Raw genomic sequence first — 15,933 nt, 5'->3', positions numbered from 1 at the left:
ATCAGAATCAGAATTTATTGCCATGGTCAAGTGTTTTGGAGTAAAGTGCTGACAATAAAAAATAAAATAAAATAAACAACAAAGGCTGTTCACGATCAATGAATGATCAGAGTTGAGTGCATGTTTAGGGTTGCTCTCAGAGCTGTTCTAGCAACTTAGAGCTTAGCAGTCTAAAAACTCTCGGAACCTCTCCATTTTGTTTTAATTTATTTATTAGTTAGTTATTAGTTCATTATTGCATGTAGTTCCAAAGCACTTTCATAGTCTTTGGCGTCCTCACTGACCCTGGAAATAAAGTTGTTTATGATTCTGGTTGAACTAATCTTTGGGGAAACGGTGAGATTCAGGCTAAATGCATCAGATTACAAGGTCTGTCTGGACATCTAGAACTAAAAGAAATGGTCGACAACAAGGCACCATGCAGAAGTATTATCAAACACTTCCAACGAGTGGTTAAAAAAATTAAATTAAGTCGACTACCGTGACTAAGTCCATGAACGTATTTGGTTTCCTTTGTTGACAACCCTCCAGATGCATCACCAGCTGAAGTTAGAGCAGCGTTCATCCTTGAAGCGAGAGGAAGTCTTCTCCACAGTGAAGCAACAGCCAGAAAAAATAAAGCAAAGTAGTTCAGCATAAAAAAGGTCTTTATTAAAACAGCAGAGGGAGTGGGTCGGGTGAGCTTCATTTTCCGTTCACAGCCAGCACCTTGTCCAGCGAACTCTGTGCGTCGTCGATCTGCTGCTGCAGTCTCTGTCTGACTCCCTCGTTCTTGGACTTCTTCAGCATGTCCTGCATGTCGGCGATGGCGGCCCGGTAACCCGGAGCGTTGTGAAAGACTCGGATGGCCTTGTCGCCGCAGCTGACCAAGAAGCGGCCGTTAATGTCAAACTTGAGGTCGGTGATGTCCTCGCTGTGGACGGCGAGCATCTCCTCCTCCAGCTGGCCGCTGACGGCGCTGTACATGGCGATGTTGCTGCCGCTGCTGAGGGCCACCACCCTGCCGTCAGGGGACAGGGCGATGCGGCTGCCCTCCGACGTGCTGCAGGGCACGGTCTTCAGCAGGTACGGGTCCTGCTGCTTTTTGTACTCCACATCCGTGTTCCATAGCTTCCACGTGCCATCTTTGGAGACTGACACCATTCTGTAGAGGTGAGGGGGACACGTCACACAAGCGCAGTCATGTGAGCCATCTATTTCTAGACTCCAGCGATGACATCATTCACACAGTCACCCATCCTTCAGGTTCAAACCCTGCCCTCCTCACCTGTTGGAGTCGTTGGAGAAGGCAAAGGCGTGGACGCCCGCCTGGTGGCCCTTCAGGTCAAACGCTCGCATCACCTCCTTGAACTCTCCGCTCTTGGTGAAACACACTTCCCAAACTTTCACGTCCGGAGTGAAACCTGCGGACCCCACAAACCTGTGGACAAGAGGTCGACGGGTCACTTCCACTGGATCTTGTTTTCATGTGTCCATGTGAGTGAAGGAGCTGCACACGTATCTCACAGCAAGGCTTTTAGCTAGGAGGACACATGGATTTTGATCCCTGTTAAGCAATTTTCCTCGCATTTGCCAAGGGCTGTGTGCTGCGGGAGGAGCTTCGTGCCAAAAGAAACGCCAAAATCCTCCTCCGATTAGAAAGCTATGACTTAGTTTTGTAAACGTTTGCTTAAACTGTGGAACTTAACTGCAGGTTCCTCCTGTCACCTGCGACAGACACGCCACCAATCACAGCGCATCTATGCCGCGAGCGAGGATAACCGCAAGACTACGCCGGTTAACAAATATGGCGCCCGCGATGGCCGAGCTACGGCTGTAAAAGGGTTGAAAAACAGCAAATTTCTATCATATTATGTGAAATTACTGGGTGGAAACACTGTTTTCATGGAAACCAGCGTGATGACACTACGAGCAGGACGTTATACCGGCACTAAAATTCAGGGTGTCCTGCTGAGAAATACTGGGCGTCCATTTTCTCTCTCATTGTTCTGCAGTTCAGGGCGTCCTCCAGGCTAAAAGCCTGCTTACAAGTCAACCAGCCATTCAATAAACAGTAGTGCTTCACTCACCGGCCACAGGGGGAGACGGCAGCGAAGGAGTTGCTCATCTGGTTGGTGTTGATGGAGGCCAGGATTTCTCCCTTCAGGTCCCAGATGTGGATGCTGGTGTCAGCGGAGGCGCTCATGATGAACTTGCCTGGGACAGAAAGGGTCCACATCAGTTCAGTTTAGGCCGTAAAGAGGCTAAAGAAACGGCTGGTGTTTGGCCCACAGTATCAGCCAGCTGCAGCAAATCAGGCTCAGTTTTGAATGAAGCTCTCAGGGTTGTGTGCGAGACACAACAGGCTACGTTTAATGTCAACAAACAAAAATCAGGAGGATAAGAGCACTGAGCTCAGGCCGCTCTAAACTCTAAAGACACCAGCGTCAGTGGGAAATGACACTTGCAAGCAACTGGAATCGCTCCTGAGTCAGAAACCTATAGTAATTGGAGTTAAAATATTAAGCTAAAAAATTAAAATTAAAAAGAGTATTCCAGGTTCTGGTTTGTTTGCAAAGATTCATCAATATATACAATACAGAAAATCAAGAGTAAGTTGTGTGACAAAAAAAGTTGCAAAGATTTCTTGTTTTGCAACAGTAGATGGCGCCATTTGTACTGTCCCATCACCATATGACTCATTCTTGTCATCCTGAGTCTGATACTGGAGGGATTTGTGGCGTGAACGTGTGCGAGCGGAGCACAGGGAGAGGCGGGTCACTGCCGCAGCCTTCACCTGTCTCAGCGATGCAGAGGTTGATGACAGTGGCCTTGTGTTTCTGAGGAAAATCTTCCGGAGCGGCTTTGAAGCCCATGGTGCCGTCGTCCTTCTTGCTCATCTTGAAGACGCGAATGGTGTCTCCATTGGCGAGCCAAGCGATGAAGGCCCTGCAGCCACCGAGAAAGTTAGGGAGTCAAACACGCGGGCACCAACCATCACAGGAGCGTCAGCGCAGCCACCTGGAGTCTGGGCTGAAGCTGACCAGAGTGGCGTGATCCAGCTCCACGTTTGCCCGCAGACACTTGTGGTCTCGATCCAGGAAGTCCTTGGTGCTCCAGATCCGGACGGTGCGGTCGTCCGCGCAGGACGCCAGGTACTTCCCGTTACTGCTGAAGTCCAGAGAGGTCACATTCCCGCTGTGGCTCTGCGGGACAGAGAGGGGCAGGGAGTGAGGAAGCCGTGACACGGGCTCGTGCCTCGGGAGGGTCGGGCCGCAGGTTCACCTTGAGCGACCCTGCCAACAGAGGATGACTGAACGTGTGTTGAGCGGCCTTTTCTCTCCTGCCGCGCTGCTTCTCCTGCTTGTGTTTCTTTGTGGCTGAAGCCTTGGCAGCACCGTCGTTCGCTGCGAAGCAAACACAGTCATCACAACAAGAAAGCTCACCTCCTGAATACATTCACTGCCAATAATAATGTACTTTTAAAACACGATGAGAAACCCAGGGCAGTTTGCAGAGGTGGTGCAGAGTGATGTGTCACTTTCTACAGTTGCAACTGTTGTGTAAGGGTGTGGACAAGGCTTCCTCCTTGATCGCTTTATCTGGACGCGATCTAAGCCACAAACTAGAAGTGCTGTGTGATGCTCGTGAAGCGTGAGCGTTATCGCACGCAGGAGCTTCAAATGGCCAGGACAGATCGAATGAAAGTCTATGTGTAAATCATTAATAGGCGCACGGTGGCCAGAGAGGCGTCATCTCATTGGGTGGTCAACAAAACGCTCTGTGATTGGTCAACTGCAGCAGACTGAAGTCCGAAACTTTCTCTCACTATATTTATTTGACATGACGCCAACAATCACCCAGTCGTTGAAATGTTGTACTTCAATTTTCGACCCCAAAAGCGGACGCTCTCTCCGGAGCCACGCCGTGAGCTTCGCGGTTCTTACCGGCAAACTCCGCCGTCTGCTCCGCTCGAATCTCCTCCTTCCTCCGTCCGACGGCCAGAGCCACCAGAAGCACCAGCGCTCCCAGGATCAGGGTCAACGCGACCAGAGCGGCTGCCTCCATCTCCAGAAATGCCCTGCCACGTCCGTTCCACCACCTTCGATCCGCCACCGGGAGCCTCGTCAACTCATTCCAGCCCTTTAAAGGGCGCCCCCTGCCGCTCTGGCGGGGTGTTGCGTTTAGAATTCCTGGCACTACCTGCAGATGTTGTCGTTGTATGCATGTCAAATGTTTCGATACATTTGTTTCAGCTCTTACGCTGATTCACCTGCCTACACCTACTGTGTTTGAGGATAAAGCTGCAATAGAGGGCAACGGTGATCATCAGTTGCAGAGACGGCTGGCGCGACACAGAAAGGCTCCCCAGCGGTGATTTCATCCCAGAGTTTAGACTGAGACACCAGTCAAAACAACACACAAAGACCATTACTTTATCTATTTATTCTGATATATAAACAGTAGATGAAAATCTAAAAGGAACTTGGACTCAAACATGGGTGTACATGGGTTCAGTGCCCAGGAGAACAGAGGTATTTTGGCACACACCAACTCAGAAGAAAAAAAGCTCTCACAAGTGTGGATTTTTTCAGACTTAAAACCTGAACCTTGAACCAACCGTGTCGTGTCGAGTGTTGGCAACGCTGTAAGAAAACAACAACAAAAGGCGGGGCTTTGGGAATGTTTACAATCACGAAGAGTAAAAACACAGTCACTAACTTCAGCTATGATAACAAAGTCGGACGCGCACAGCAGTTATTTACACGGTCAGGCAGCCAATTAAAAAAATAATTTAAGTCGTCTTCCATTTACACTGCACAGTTGTGTACCTCAGTCTGCTCGCACGTCAGATGCAGCGTCCTCAAACACGCCGGAACATACAAACCAGTGAGCGCACGTAAAAAAATAAATGTCGGAGCAGAAGGCTCCATCTCAACGTTTTTCTTAAGACCAACCGACCAACCGACGGGAGTGTCCGTGAACTGTAAAGAAAAAAGAAAGGACTTTGGATATGCTTTTGTTCAGGATCAGAATTTGTCTCTTCTTCTCTCTTCAAGTATCAGTCTTGGTAAGATTCAGTCGCCGGACTGCTACATTCCTTCGCTGGTGTCGTCAGTGTGACTCGGCGAGCGCGACCGGAGGCAGGGGGGTGAGGTCTGGTCTGGGGAGGTCTGGCTCGGGCGCCGAAACGGCACCATCCACAGGCGCTCCAGAGAGTCTTAACGCCGCGCATTACTTCTTCCTGTTGTGCTGCCGCCGCGCCTGCAGGCGCTGCCTCGTGCCGGCGGGTTTGGAGCCGGTCCCAATGGAGAAGGAAGGAGTCCCTGCCTGACCTGGGGAGCAGAGACATGAACATGAGGCTTCTGAAGCATGTCGATCAGGCCACAGCTCAACAGGACGTCACAGAGTTCAGGCATGTCTCCTTTGACACACGGCCTCCGGTCGCCTGCAGTGGTCAGTACGTTTGTAGAAAGGTAAAAGGATGTGCACACAAATCCGAACCACCTCATGATAGATTAAAATAAGAGGAAAACCAAGAGACCAAACTTGAGCCAGAAAGTGAAGCTGCTTTCATACCAAAGGGAGCAGGACTGAAGCCTTGAACCGGAGTCCCTGGAGTTCCAAAAGGACTCGGAGCAGCAGTGTTGTGCCCAAACGCCGGGGTTGAGGCTCCTGTAGGTAAAGCAGCAGCTGTCAACAACAAATACTCCGACAGTAAAGCTATAAGTCTCTTGTTTGATAGACATTCTTCTACTGCAGTCTAACTGTCTGCAGGGGGCGCCATACTTCTATGTGCCTGGCCCCGCCACTAGCCTCCTCCACCTCCTGCCTCACGATTCTGCCCCTCTACTGTTCTCTTCATGGTTCCCCTCTTCCTTCCACACCTCTCCTCAACACTCCATCTTCATCTCAACTTTGTTTAATACTCTGGCAGTACCACAAACACTACAGACACAGAGCAAAAAGCCAGTGTCGTGAGTGAAGCTTCAATGATACCAGCTTCTTTACTACCAGAGCCGCCAGTTTCACCGACGCAGTCGCAGACTCTGAGAAGAGCGCCCCCAGCTGGTAGCTGGAAATGTATGTGAGCAGTGTTATAAGTAAAGCATTGGAAGGTTCCTGGTTAAACATCATGCTGTTGGTCTGTAAAAAGATCACTGCCTCAATAAAAAGCTGCGCTTCGTCCGCACAATTCACCTCTGCCATTTAAGTATCCAATCACCCGGCTGTGCAGGTGATACTCTCCTGACACAGGGAAAGAAAAGGTGTCTCACCGAAAGCTGGTTTGTCAGCAGCACCGAAGTTGAAGCCTCCCATCTGGGGCGCCGCGTTATTAACCACAGGAGAGCCGAACTGCGAGACTGGCAGGCTGGCGCCAAAGTTGAACCCAGTAGAAGGTTGCTGAGCGGCGGGCGGCTGTGGAGGAGCAGCGGCGCCGAACGTGAAGGTGCCTGAGGAGGAGCTCTGAGTCTGTGCCGGTGCTGCGGCGAAGCCGGGGGCCGTCGAGGGAGCCGCGTTGCTGCCGAATGCAAAAACATTGGATCCGCTGCCGAACGCCGGCTTGGCCGGGGTGCCAAAGGTCGGCGCCGTGGAGGCAGCAGGTGCTCCGAAATTGAAAGGGGTCGGGGCCGTGTTGTTGGCGGGTGCGGCCGATGCTCCGAAGGCGAATGGCTGAGGTGCTGCAGCGACTGAGTTGAAGGAGGACTGAGCAGCGGGCGCCTCGAAAGACGACTTCCCAAAGGCGAAAGGTGTCTGAGTGTTTGCTGGAGTGGCAGCGGTGGTGGTGGTGGTGGCGGCAGCAGCGTTGGACATCGCGAAAGCTCCAAACGACGCCGTGGTCGTGTTGGTTAAACTCTGGCCGAAACCGAAGACGTTCTGAGTGGACGCTTGCGACGGCTCCGCCTTCGTCGCCCCAAATGTGAAGGTGCTGTTGCTGTTGGTGGCTGTGGTGGGCGGTGCAGAGGTGGCCGCGGTGCCCGACATCCCAAAGCCACCAAAGGAAGAGGTGTTGCTGTTCTGACTAGGGGCTGTCTGCCCGAAAGCAAAGGCATTCTGAGCCGGAGCCGCCGGCTGCTCTGGCTGTTTTCCCCCAAAACTGAAGGTGCTATTGCTGGGCGCCGCTGTGGTGGCAGCAGGAGCCGCGACAGCTCCAAACTGAAACGTGCTCCCAGCGGCGGCGGCGTCAGCCTTCGGTGGCTGAGAGGCTCCGAACGTGAAGGTGTTGTTAGTGGTGGTGGAGGAGGTGGCGGCAGGAGCAGCAGTGGACCCTCCGAACTGGAACGTGCTTCCTGCCGAGGGAGCTTCAGCCTTGGGTTGCGGTATGACACCAAAAGAGAAGGTGGTATTGCTGGACGTTGTCGTGACGGTAGCAGTGGCAGCAGCAGCATTTCCAGACGCCCCGAACTTGAGCGCGGTGGAGGCCGGAGCTTCCAATTTTGGCTGCTGTGGTTGTGAGGCCCCGAAAGAGAACGTGCTATTGCTTGAGGTGGTGACAGGGTTAGCGGCTCCAAACTGAAAAGAGCTCCCTCCAGTGGGCGCCTGTGGTAAGACAGAGCTGGTGGTTGTCGCAGCACCAAAGCATCCAAAGAGGGACTTGGCTGGTGCTGCATCTGTGGTGGTGGCAGGGTTGTTGGTGGGAGCAGTGGTGGCGGGGGTCATGGAAGGAAACAATGACGGCCCACTTGTGCTGTTGCTTGTTGCTGAACCAAATATCGAAGTGCTACTTGAAGACACTGCAGTTGGGGGGTTACTGGAGGCCATGGATGCCGGTGAGCTGAAGCCTGCTCCGGGGGTAGAACTGGGAAAAATCGGCTTGATGCTTTGGATAGTTTTGTTCTCAGGTGTGGATGCACTGGAGGTGGTCGCCACAGAGAAAATGGGCTTGAACCCGGAGGTCGGCAGGGTGTTGCCGACCGAGCCGGAGCTGCTGGCCGGAGCGGCGGCAGGTGCGGAGGTGGCACTGCTGCTCAGGCCGAGCAGACTCGGCCCTTCTGTGTTCGCGGAGCTGCTGGGAGGCTTGGAGAACTGGGCCAGCACTTGGGTGAAGGCTGAGGACTGGGAGGCTGTGGAGAGCTGCGGAGCAGCCGAAGAGACCGGGGGGTTTGTGCTGATGGGGGGGTTGACTGAGGAAACTGAAAAGGGAAAAAAAAACAATTTAAATCACACTGCTGCATCACGTGAAGGTCCAAAGGTCATAGAGTGATTGTCTGTTTCAAAACACTAGAACCAGAGAAGGTTGATACCTGTGGTGGTAATGGCAGCAGAGGTGGAGGTGGAGGAAGTGCTGCTCTTCATTTTCAGAGCCTCCAGAAGAGGATTGGGGGCCACGGGCGCAGTGGCGCCGCTGTTGCTCGGACTGGGGTCCACATTAATGACTGGGATGGCAGCCTTGGTGGCTGTGGGGAGAGGAGCAGCCAAAAGGCTGCTGAGTGTCGGAGTGGCTGATGGCGCCGTGATGGAGGAGGTGGCTGCTGCCCCGGACGAGGCGACCGACTTCTCTGGCTCCGGGACTAGAGGAGGAGATGGACAGACGGTCAGGAGCCACTCAAACATTACACGCAATATTAGCTCCCTGACATTCCTGCACCAGAATGGCTCAATATCTCTGTGGAAAAGCTCCAACAGAGAGTGAGCCGCTGACATCCCACAACACATGCATGGCAGCTAACATTCAGCATGATCAGCGTCGGCCAAACAAATACACATAAAACTACACACTGAATACACTTCACCACCAGACTTTCAGGGTGTGATTCGGTGAAAATGACAATGACGTTTTCAGCCTTAACTCACCAGCCTCCTCCAGAATCTTCTGGATCTTGCTGAAGGCAGCTTTCTTCTCATCATCCAGGTCTTTTGCTGTGACTTTGAAGCCCACTTCCGGAGGTGGGGGCTGCAAACACAGAGCAGAAATGAGACTGAAGGACTGCAGCCAAACACTCTGGAAACTTCTCAGAAGATACTTTAGCATGAAAGGCCCAAAACGCAAACATAAATGTTTACGTCGAGCCTTGTGTTACCATGTAGATGGGGTCGTCTCTGTTGACGGAAACAAGCTGGATCTTGCGCTTTCGCTTTCCACCACTGCCAGTTGAGTCCGGCGTCGTGGTGATGGGGATTTTAGGAGGTGGAGTCACTTTAGCTGCAACAGCGCACCATCAAAGAAATGAATTCAGATGCAGATTATAGATTCAACTCATCTAGAGAGACGTACAGGTGGCAGCAGGCCTTTCTGAGGTTGTCTTCTCTGCCCTGACAGTCGATGACAAACTCGGAGAAGGAAAGTTGTCCTCTCTGGAGACATAAACATTAATGTTTAAAAAGTGCTGCCGGAGACATCGGGACCACTTCAGGCACTGACCTAGGTCTTTTGGCCACTCCCTCTGGTGTTTGACAGCGGGACGATCCGGGGGTTGACATCGGTGAACTTGGTGCTGATGGTTTCTTAAAATGAAGGACGCGGGTCAATAAGTTCATTTTTAAAAACATAACCATAAAGCAGTAGAGTCAAACCTGGAAGAAGCCTTTGGAGGAGCTGTAGGAGCTGAAAATGGCGTTCCTTGTGGTGCTGGCGGACGCTCTGCGGCCATGGACTCCACTGACCGAGCTGATGGAGGACGTGCGAGACCTTTTTGTGATGGACTCCTCAGCCCCGAGAGTCGCTCCTCTTTTCAGGCTTCCTGGTCTTGAGTTAGACAAACAACACGCCACATATATAAAAACCTGTCGCATCGTCAGTCAAAGACGCAAGTGCCGACTTACTTGGGCACCAGCTGAGACGGCGTTCCATTGGGCAGGCGCGGCTCGAAAGCAGACTGCGCACTCCCGCCACTCTCATTTCGCCTGGAACAACCAACGGAATTTATGATCATTTTTTGTCAACACATCAAGTGCCAGAACTGAACTAGAGCAGCAACTTACGTTCTTTTGCGTTTCTGCTCAGCCATGAAACTTCTATCTTCACCCTCGTCGTCCACCTCCACCTGACGCTTGCGACTTTCCTTCAGCACCTTGAGAACACTTTCTCTGGAGCAAGGATCGACCGCTGTTCCGGGGAAGCCAGGGCTACTCAGCTGCTCGAAACTACAGGAGTAAAAAAATGTTTGAATAACATCCAGCTAAACAAAATCGTATTAAGACACATCTATACGATCAACCATGTTGCATTCCACAGGTCGGATGAATGTGAACAAACCAACCTGGGAATTTTTTGCTCGGGCCTGGCAATCCTCACAGAGATGTGACCACGAGGACTTTGTGAGTTCCGAGGGCTGAGGACACACTTCTTCTTGAAGTTGTCCCACTTGACAGGAGGAAGCACCCCCACTGCCGGGGTCCCCGACTGCTGAACTGGGTAGTGTCGCTGCGGTGCGATTGTAAACCTTCCCATGGCGCCCGGCGTTTCCCTACATACAGGAAACCGTGGTCAGACAAGATCATGAGAGTGCGTGAGTCTGAAGGAAACCGAGAGAGCTGCCAATTTAAATCATTATTTTTAACAACTTCATGAACTGCACAAGTCAGCTGTAAATAGAATTTGAAACATGTAGCAGACAAATCAACGTTAGGTACCACTTTAGATTTCCATCATCCTGTAGACGGCATATGGATGTTACCTTTAAACATGGGCTCATCGCTTCATTTGTCAAGACAGATAGGAACTTAAAACGCCTTGTTTTAAGTTGTATTTCAAACAGTATTTCCCATTAAACAGACCCATCCACCACCTTTACCACTAACTTGGACACAAGTGTTGTTTTGATGGGCGCTCATACCCCGCAAACGACAGTCTCCGGTTCGGCGTAACAACAGCATGGTTCGGTCTGGCCAGCCGTTCTCTCAGTTGTTCCCGGGGGTTCCGAACCACTCTCGGCCTCCCCGCGTCCGCAGTGGGGCTCTCAGCCTTCCCGATGTAACTCCCCATGAGGAAATCCCTCGGGCTGAAAAGCAGCGATTTGCTCGGCGACGCTTCCCTGTAACTCGCTCCAGGGTCGACTAGTCTTTGTCGCAGGAGCCCTTCTGGCTGGAGCTCGGGATGAACGCCTCGACTCCTGGCTCTGCTCCTCGCAGGCACCGACACGTCTGTCACTCGTTGGCCGCGAAGCCAGTGCCTGAAAGCGGCCCCGATGCGAAGTCCAGCCTGAAGATTGAGGCCCAAACTGGCGGGAAGCGGCGCCGCGCGTGCCACGTAATATGTAACTATCACGATTAATGTTATGTAGATGAAGGTCGGGATGTAAATAAGAGCTAAGAGGAAAAGGCTCAGGGTAAAAAGGAGCACAAAATATTTCAGTCTAGGTGTCATGGCGGCAGCGCGCCGCCGGAGGAATCTCATATCCCATCATGCAACGCGTCTGATAATGCGACTTCTTCGACGCTAACTGAGCGATGTTGGGCGCACTAGCGCCACCCATCGTCACTGATAGGGACGACGTACTAAACCGAGCGAGAAACGGCATGGCAATGAGTGTGGATCACTGTTGGAGTCACTAACCAATTCAAAGTGCGTGAAAGTCTTGGACAGTGACAAGAGTACGATGTCATTTAGGAGGGGTCTTCGAAACAGACCGAGTGTGGTCTATTTGACTGTCTATCGGAGGAGGTATGTTACATAGTGCATGGCCTTTGGACGGTCGACTGTTTATTTCTTCTCTCTTAGTTACACAGTTATTTCAGAGACAGAGAAACGCTTGGTTGAATACAACAATGTGTACTGATATATACACACGCACACAAAAAAAACATGTTAAAACAAATGTCGTCCTCCTGTCAGTGCTCCAAGATTTGCCTGGGCACTGGTCGGCTTGTGTACGTACTTGAGGTGTCAACAGCTGGGACAGTTGTGGAAGCCTCCAGCCCATGTCTGGCCTCTGTGATGTGCAATACCTCACATGTGTCGTTTCTCCGTGACACTTGGAATCTCACCTCTGCTATATTTGGTCTTCCAGGAAATCCAAAGCCATTTACATACATTTGACCATTTTCATTCTTTACTTCTTCTATCTTTCTCTTCACCGTGAGTCCACCAAGCCTCCATCTAGTACTCACTGGCCGACAGACACCATGTCTTTAATGAAGAGGGAAACAAGTTTTTCAGTAAAAAGCAACCTTTTCTTCCTTGTTTCAGTTCACTCGACTCCTCCACTCACACTTAGTCCTGAGGTCAGAGATTTAGATTTCATTGCTGTTGATGTGTGAAACTATCATTCCCCTTTCCATTTCCAACACTAGCTCCCCATTATTTACTCAGTCATTATTATACTTTATTTATTATTATCATTGTTATTATTTTATTTATTTTTAAGTAATATATGTTTGTATTTTGCTGTATTTCAGTTTAAAAAAACTTTCTGTTTTGTATTTGCCTTCCATCAGTGACCTGAGTCATGAATATTGGTATTTTACAGTGGTCTGACATTGTAATTGTCACATGTCATATCTTCCAATAAAACATTTAAAAAAAGATGATAGTTGGGTGAAATCCAATTCCCATTGGCTCATGGTCAGATGAGGAGCTTCTGACTCTGGAAAGCTTCTGGTTTCTTCAGTCACAGCAGGTTGAGAGGTCGTGAGAAAGGGGTGGTAGGGTTTCACTGTGACCTTTGACCCTGCTATTGAATGAGCGTGTCATTACATTACACAACAATAGATCCGTCACCAGCGAAGTATTGAAGTCATCTACTGTGACGACTACTTTGTCAGGTTGTCTTCTAAAGCTCCGTTTCTCATTCTGTCCCTCTCGCTGAGCTTGGACATTTGAACTTCAAAGGTTTTGTCGAATGCACTGTAGTCCACACGGAAGGCGCCCTTCTCCAGGGATATGCAGGACTCGAAGCGATGGCCCCACAGGATCTCGTCTTCGGTGTACGACGTCCTGGCCTGGCACGTCATGCCTTGAAAAGAATCACAGTCACAAAAGCATCGTGATGCTAAACTGAAGTGGACTGACCAGATGACGGTTGAGAGTCACCACAGTCAAGAAGGTTCCATCTTAAAGAAGCTCCTTATGACAGCTTTAAGTTTATCTATGGAAGAAGAAGAAGTACCTGAAGCCTCCACGATGCCTTCAAGGATGACAATGATCTCGAAAGACTCCCGCGTCAAGCGCTCTGCTCCCACCTCCCAGAAGGGGCTGCTCTCGTTGATGACGTGCGTAATGGTCTGGGGTTCCACCAGCAGCAGCCGGTCTCCTCCGGTATCGTAGCCCAGGTTGATCTCTGACTGCTCCAGTGGGATGAATTCCCCCTCCTTGGTCTGCCTGGACCGGATGAGCTTGGCTCGTATCTTGGCGTCCACCATGTGGCTCTCCCGCAGGTCACCGATGCGGAACAGCATGCACAGCCGGCCGTCCCGCTCGCAGATCACGCAGTGTTTGCTGAAGATCAAGGTCTGCGCTCGCTGCTGTGGCCGCGAGATCTTGACGAACATGCAGCCGACCATCAGGGCATCGATGATGGAGCCCAGGATGGACTGGACCATCAGCAGCACGGTGCCTTCGGGGCAGTTGGCCGTCACCATCCTGGAGCCGTACCCGATGGTCCTCTGGCTCTCGAGAGACAGCAGAAGAGCCGACAAAAAACTGTCCACGTTCTGGTAACAGGCCGGCCATTGTTGGTCGTGCACGTGAGCAATGTCGTCCCTCAACCAGGCACCCAGGAAGTAGATCCCGCCAAAGATCACCCAGGTGAGAATGTAGCACATTGTAAAGACCAGAAGGAACCAGCGGTACTTCAGGTCAACTAAGGTGGTGAAAATATCTGAGAGAAAGCGGCTTTTGTCGGCTATAGGACCCAGGTTGACCTGGCACTTGCCATCCTTGGCCACGTATCGCTGGCGTCGGTTGCCAACCGTAATGTGCAGCGAGTTTTCATCACCCAGCAGTTTGCATCGCTTCTTGTGAGTTCTGGAGAGAGGCATCTTCTCAGCAGCGGGGACAGGGTCGCTGCCGCCGCTGACTGAGACTCGTGAATGCCATTTGGAGGCGAAGTGCTTCAGCTTCCTGCTGGATCGAGAGCCGCGAGGTTTGGGAGCTTCCTCGATGGTTTCCAGGGACGTGGCTTCTGGACTAGGCTGAGCTGGACCTGGCCTGGTCAGCGCTGAGGACAGGTTGGGGGTCTGGGGAGGGGGGACCTCCTGGGAAGTGGAAAACGTTGGGCATTCCGAGTAGCTCAGATTTTTCATGAAAAAGGCCTTCTTGGAGACCATCTTGCTGGGCCTGTCAGAGAGTTCCTGGGATTCCTGGAGAGGTAACACAAGAAAGTTCAGCCTCAGAGGAGTTTTAATGGAAGCTCTCACACTTACGCCGGGCAGGGTCGCGACCAGCTGAAGGGGTGGTGGCTGATGTTTAGCCATGAGGGTCAGTGTCGGGGGTCTGGTGTTCTGGCGAGATTCCGCTCGGAGGAAGGTCCGACTCTTTTGTAGCTTCGCTCTGTTGCACATCACAGAAGAGATCATCCCCGAGGGTTTAAACATGACAACACCGCTCTGTGCAAGAAAGATCACGCTCCATGAGCTCGGATCTGGCTCCGGGTTTTCAGTGGAGCACACGTCTTCGTCCCTGGAAGTTGGCTGACCAGTCCCCTGTGATGAATTACACTGGCGGGGATTATCAGTAAATCCTTGGATTTAATCTGAGGAATGCCAAGACAGAGTGGATTTCCAATGGTCATTAAATGTAACTGTCAGGGGGCTTAGAGAGCGTTGTCCAGATGTGATCAGGTTTCTGCACCATCTCCTCAGCTCTTGTTGAAACTTTGTCGGTCAGTGCTCTTTCACTGAGCAGCACCTGCACAGACAGACTTGTCCACCCTCACTGCATGAGTTCCCTCCTGCTCACTGCCGTCAGGCAGCACAGTGGTGGACCACGACTGGACTCACTGTCATTGCTGGCCATTTCCTGCACATTATTGTTGTATTTTTTTGGTCATTGCTTCATCTTCCCATTGTTTATTTTGCTGGTGTCTTTGATTCTGCATTGATTCTGACTGTGTTGTTGCTTTCTTTTGTGTGTTCTGTCTTTAATGTTGCTCAGCTGCCGTAACAACAACCAGCATCTAATCTAATCTGATGGTCCTTTATTCACCCATTATTTAACTCACTCTCTGCATTGTTGCGTCCTCTATATAAAGTGTGCTTATGAATCAAGACTCAAATTCTGTAGTCTATTTATTATTTTGTCATAATATTTGTCCATTTCATTTTATATTATTTTTCAACAGCATTTTCATGCATGTTGTCATGAATCATGCAATATGTGGCTGCTCTATGTTACTTCACGTACATCTTTAATGTTAGCATTTGTCTTTAATGTTTTTAATGTTTGCTGCTGTGACCAGTTCAATTTCCCCATCATGGGATGAATAAAAGCTCAGTAGTCTCGAATTTATTTGTGAGAAAAGCATCACGTCAAGGAAAGGAAACAGGTTTGAAATTATTTGCTGCTGTATGCTATAAATATTGTTTTTGTATGAATATAGATCATCAAAATCATCAACCCAAAAAAAACTTGACTAAGAGAATATGTTCAAAAGTAGGGATAAATAGTGAATGGCATAAACCATGACCATTAAAAATGATCGCACTTGCTCTCTCCATGAAAGACCACTAGAACACATTATTTTTCTGAAAGCACTTTTTTTTTTCACAAGTAAGAGCCCACCAATGTAATTGAAGCCATTAAAATGGAAAAAGAAACATACCTCTGTGCCGCTCTTCTCAACAGATGAACGCAGCTGCTGCCAGATGTGCTCCGTCTTTTAATAAAGGATGCGACTGCTGAGAAGGTCCAGCTGTTCTTCCTCCACCCATGTGTTACTGACCTGCTTAGGAGTCACTCTCTGCTGCTCTTTGGTAAGTACTGCATCAAGTCGTAATAACTTCACAATAGCATGCGATCAGTGGTGTTGAACTGAGTCACACAAGGTAGAACACAGAGACGGGTATAACTGGCAC

General features: G+C 50.5%; 3 protein-coding genes across 3 annotated transcripts; all 3 read right to left on the bottom strand.

The window, feature by feature from the left end:
- Positions 1 to 351: 351 nt before the first annotated feature.
- tbl2 (transducin beta like 2) lies at positions 352 to 4,112 on the bottom strand. The gene is made up of 7 exons (XM_053847619.1): positions 3,927 to 4,112; positions 3,265 to 3,386; positions 3,001 to 3,185; positions 2,777 to 2,928; positions 2,070 to 2,196; positions 1,268 to 1,420; positions 352 to 1,144 (listed from the first exon to the last, which is right to left on the bottom strand). Exons 1-7 carry the CDS (start codon positions 4,045 to 4,047, stop codon positions 685 to 687), a joined length of 1,320 nt encoding a protein of 439 aa, XP_053703594.1. The 5' UTR covers positions 4,048 to 4,112; the 3' UTR covers positions 352 to 684.
- A 315-nt stretch (positions 4,113 to 4,427) lies between these two features.
- Positions 4,428 to 11,318, bottom strand: pom121 (POM121 transmembrane nucleoporin). The gene is made up of 13 exons (XM_053847329.1): positions 10,758 to 11,318; positions 10,182 to 10,388; positions 9,904 to 10,065; positions 9,745 to 9,825; positions 9,496 to 9,667; positions 9,344 to 9,426; positions 9,197 to 9,276; positions 9,003 to 9,124; positions 8,776 to 8,875; positions 8,226 to 8,492; positions 6,258 to 8,114; positions 5,560 to 5,655; positions 4,428 to 5,315 (listed from the first exon to the last, which is right to left on the bottom strand). The coding sequence occupies exons 1-13, from the start codon at positions 11,315 to 11,317 to the stop codon at positions 5,215 to 5,217; spliced, it is 3,888 nt and encodes a 1,295-aa protein (XP_053703304.1). The 5' UTR covers position 11,318; the 3' UTR covers positions 4,428 to 5,214.
- A 433-nt stretch (positions 11,319 to 11,751) lies between these two features.
- Positions 11,752 to 15,873, bottom strand: LOC128748103 (G protein-activated inward rectifier potassium channel 3-like). Its single transcript, XM_053846498.1, has 4 exons — positions 15,681 to 15,873; positions 14,284 to 14,410; positions 13,029 to 14,220; positions 11,752 to 12,875 (listed from the first exon to the last, which is right to left on the bottom strand). The coding sequence occupies exons 2-4, from the start codon at positions 14,332 to 14,334 to the stop codon at positions 12,673 to 12,675; spliced, it is 1,446 nt and encodes a 481-aa protein (XP_053702473.1). The 5' UTR covers positions 14,335 to 14,410; positions 15,681 to 15,873; the 3' UTR covers positions 11,752 to 12,672.
- Between the last annotated feature and the right edge of the window lie 60 nt (positions 15,874 to 15,933).

Source organism: Synchiropus splendidus, chromosome 17 (genome assembly GCF_027744825.2).
Source record: "Synchiropus splendidus isolate RoL2022-P1 chromosome 17, RoL_Sspl_1.0, whole genome shotgun sequence".
NCBI lineage: Eukaryota > Metazoa > Chordata > Actinopteri > Syngnathiformes > Callionymidae > Synchiropus > Synchiropus splendidus.
Note: the sequence above shows the minus strand (reverse complement) of the source record. Positions and strands in the feature narration are given on the sequence as shown.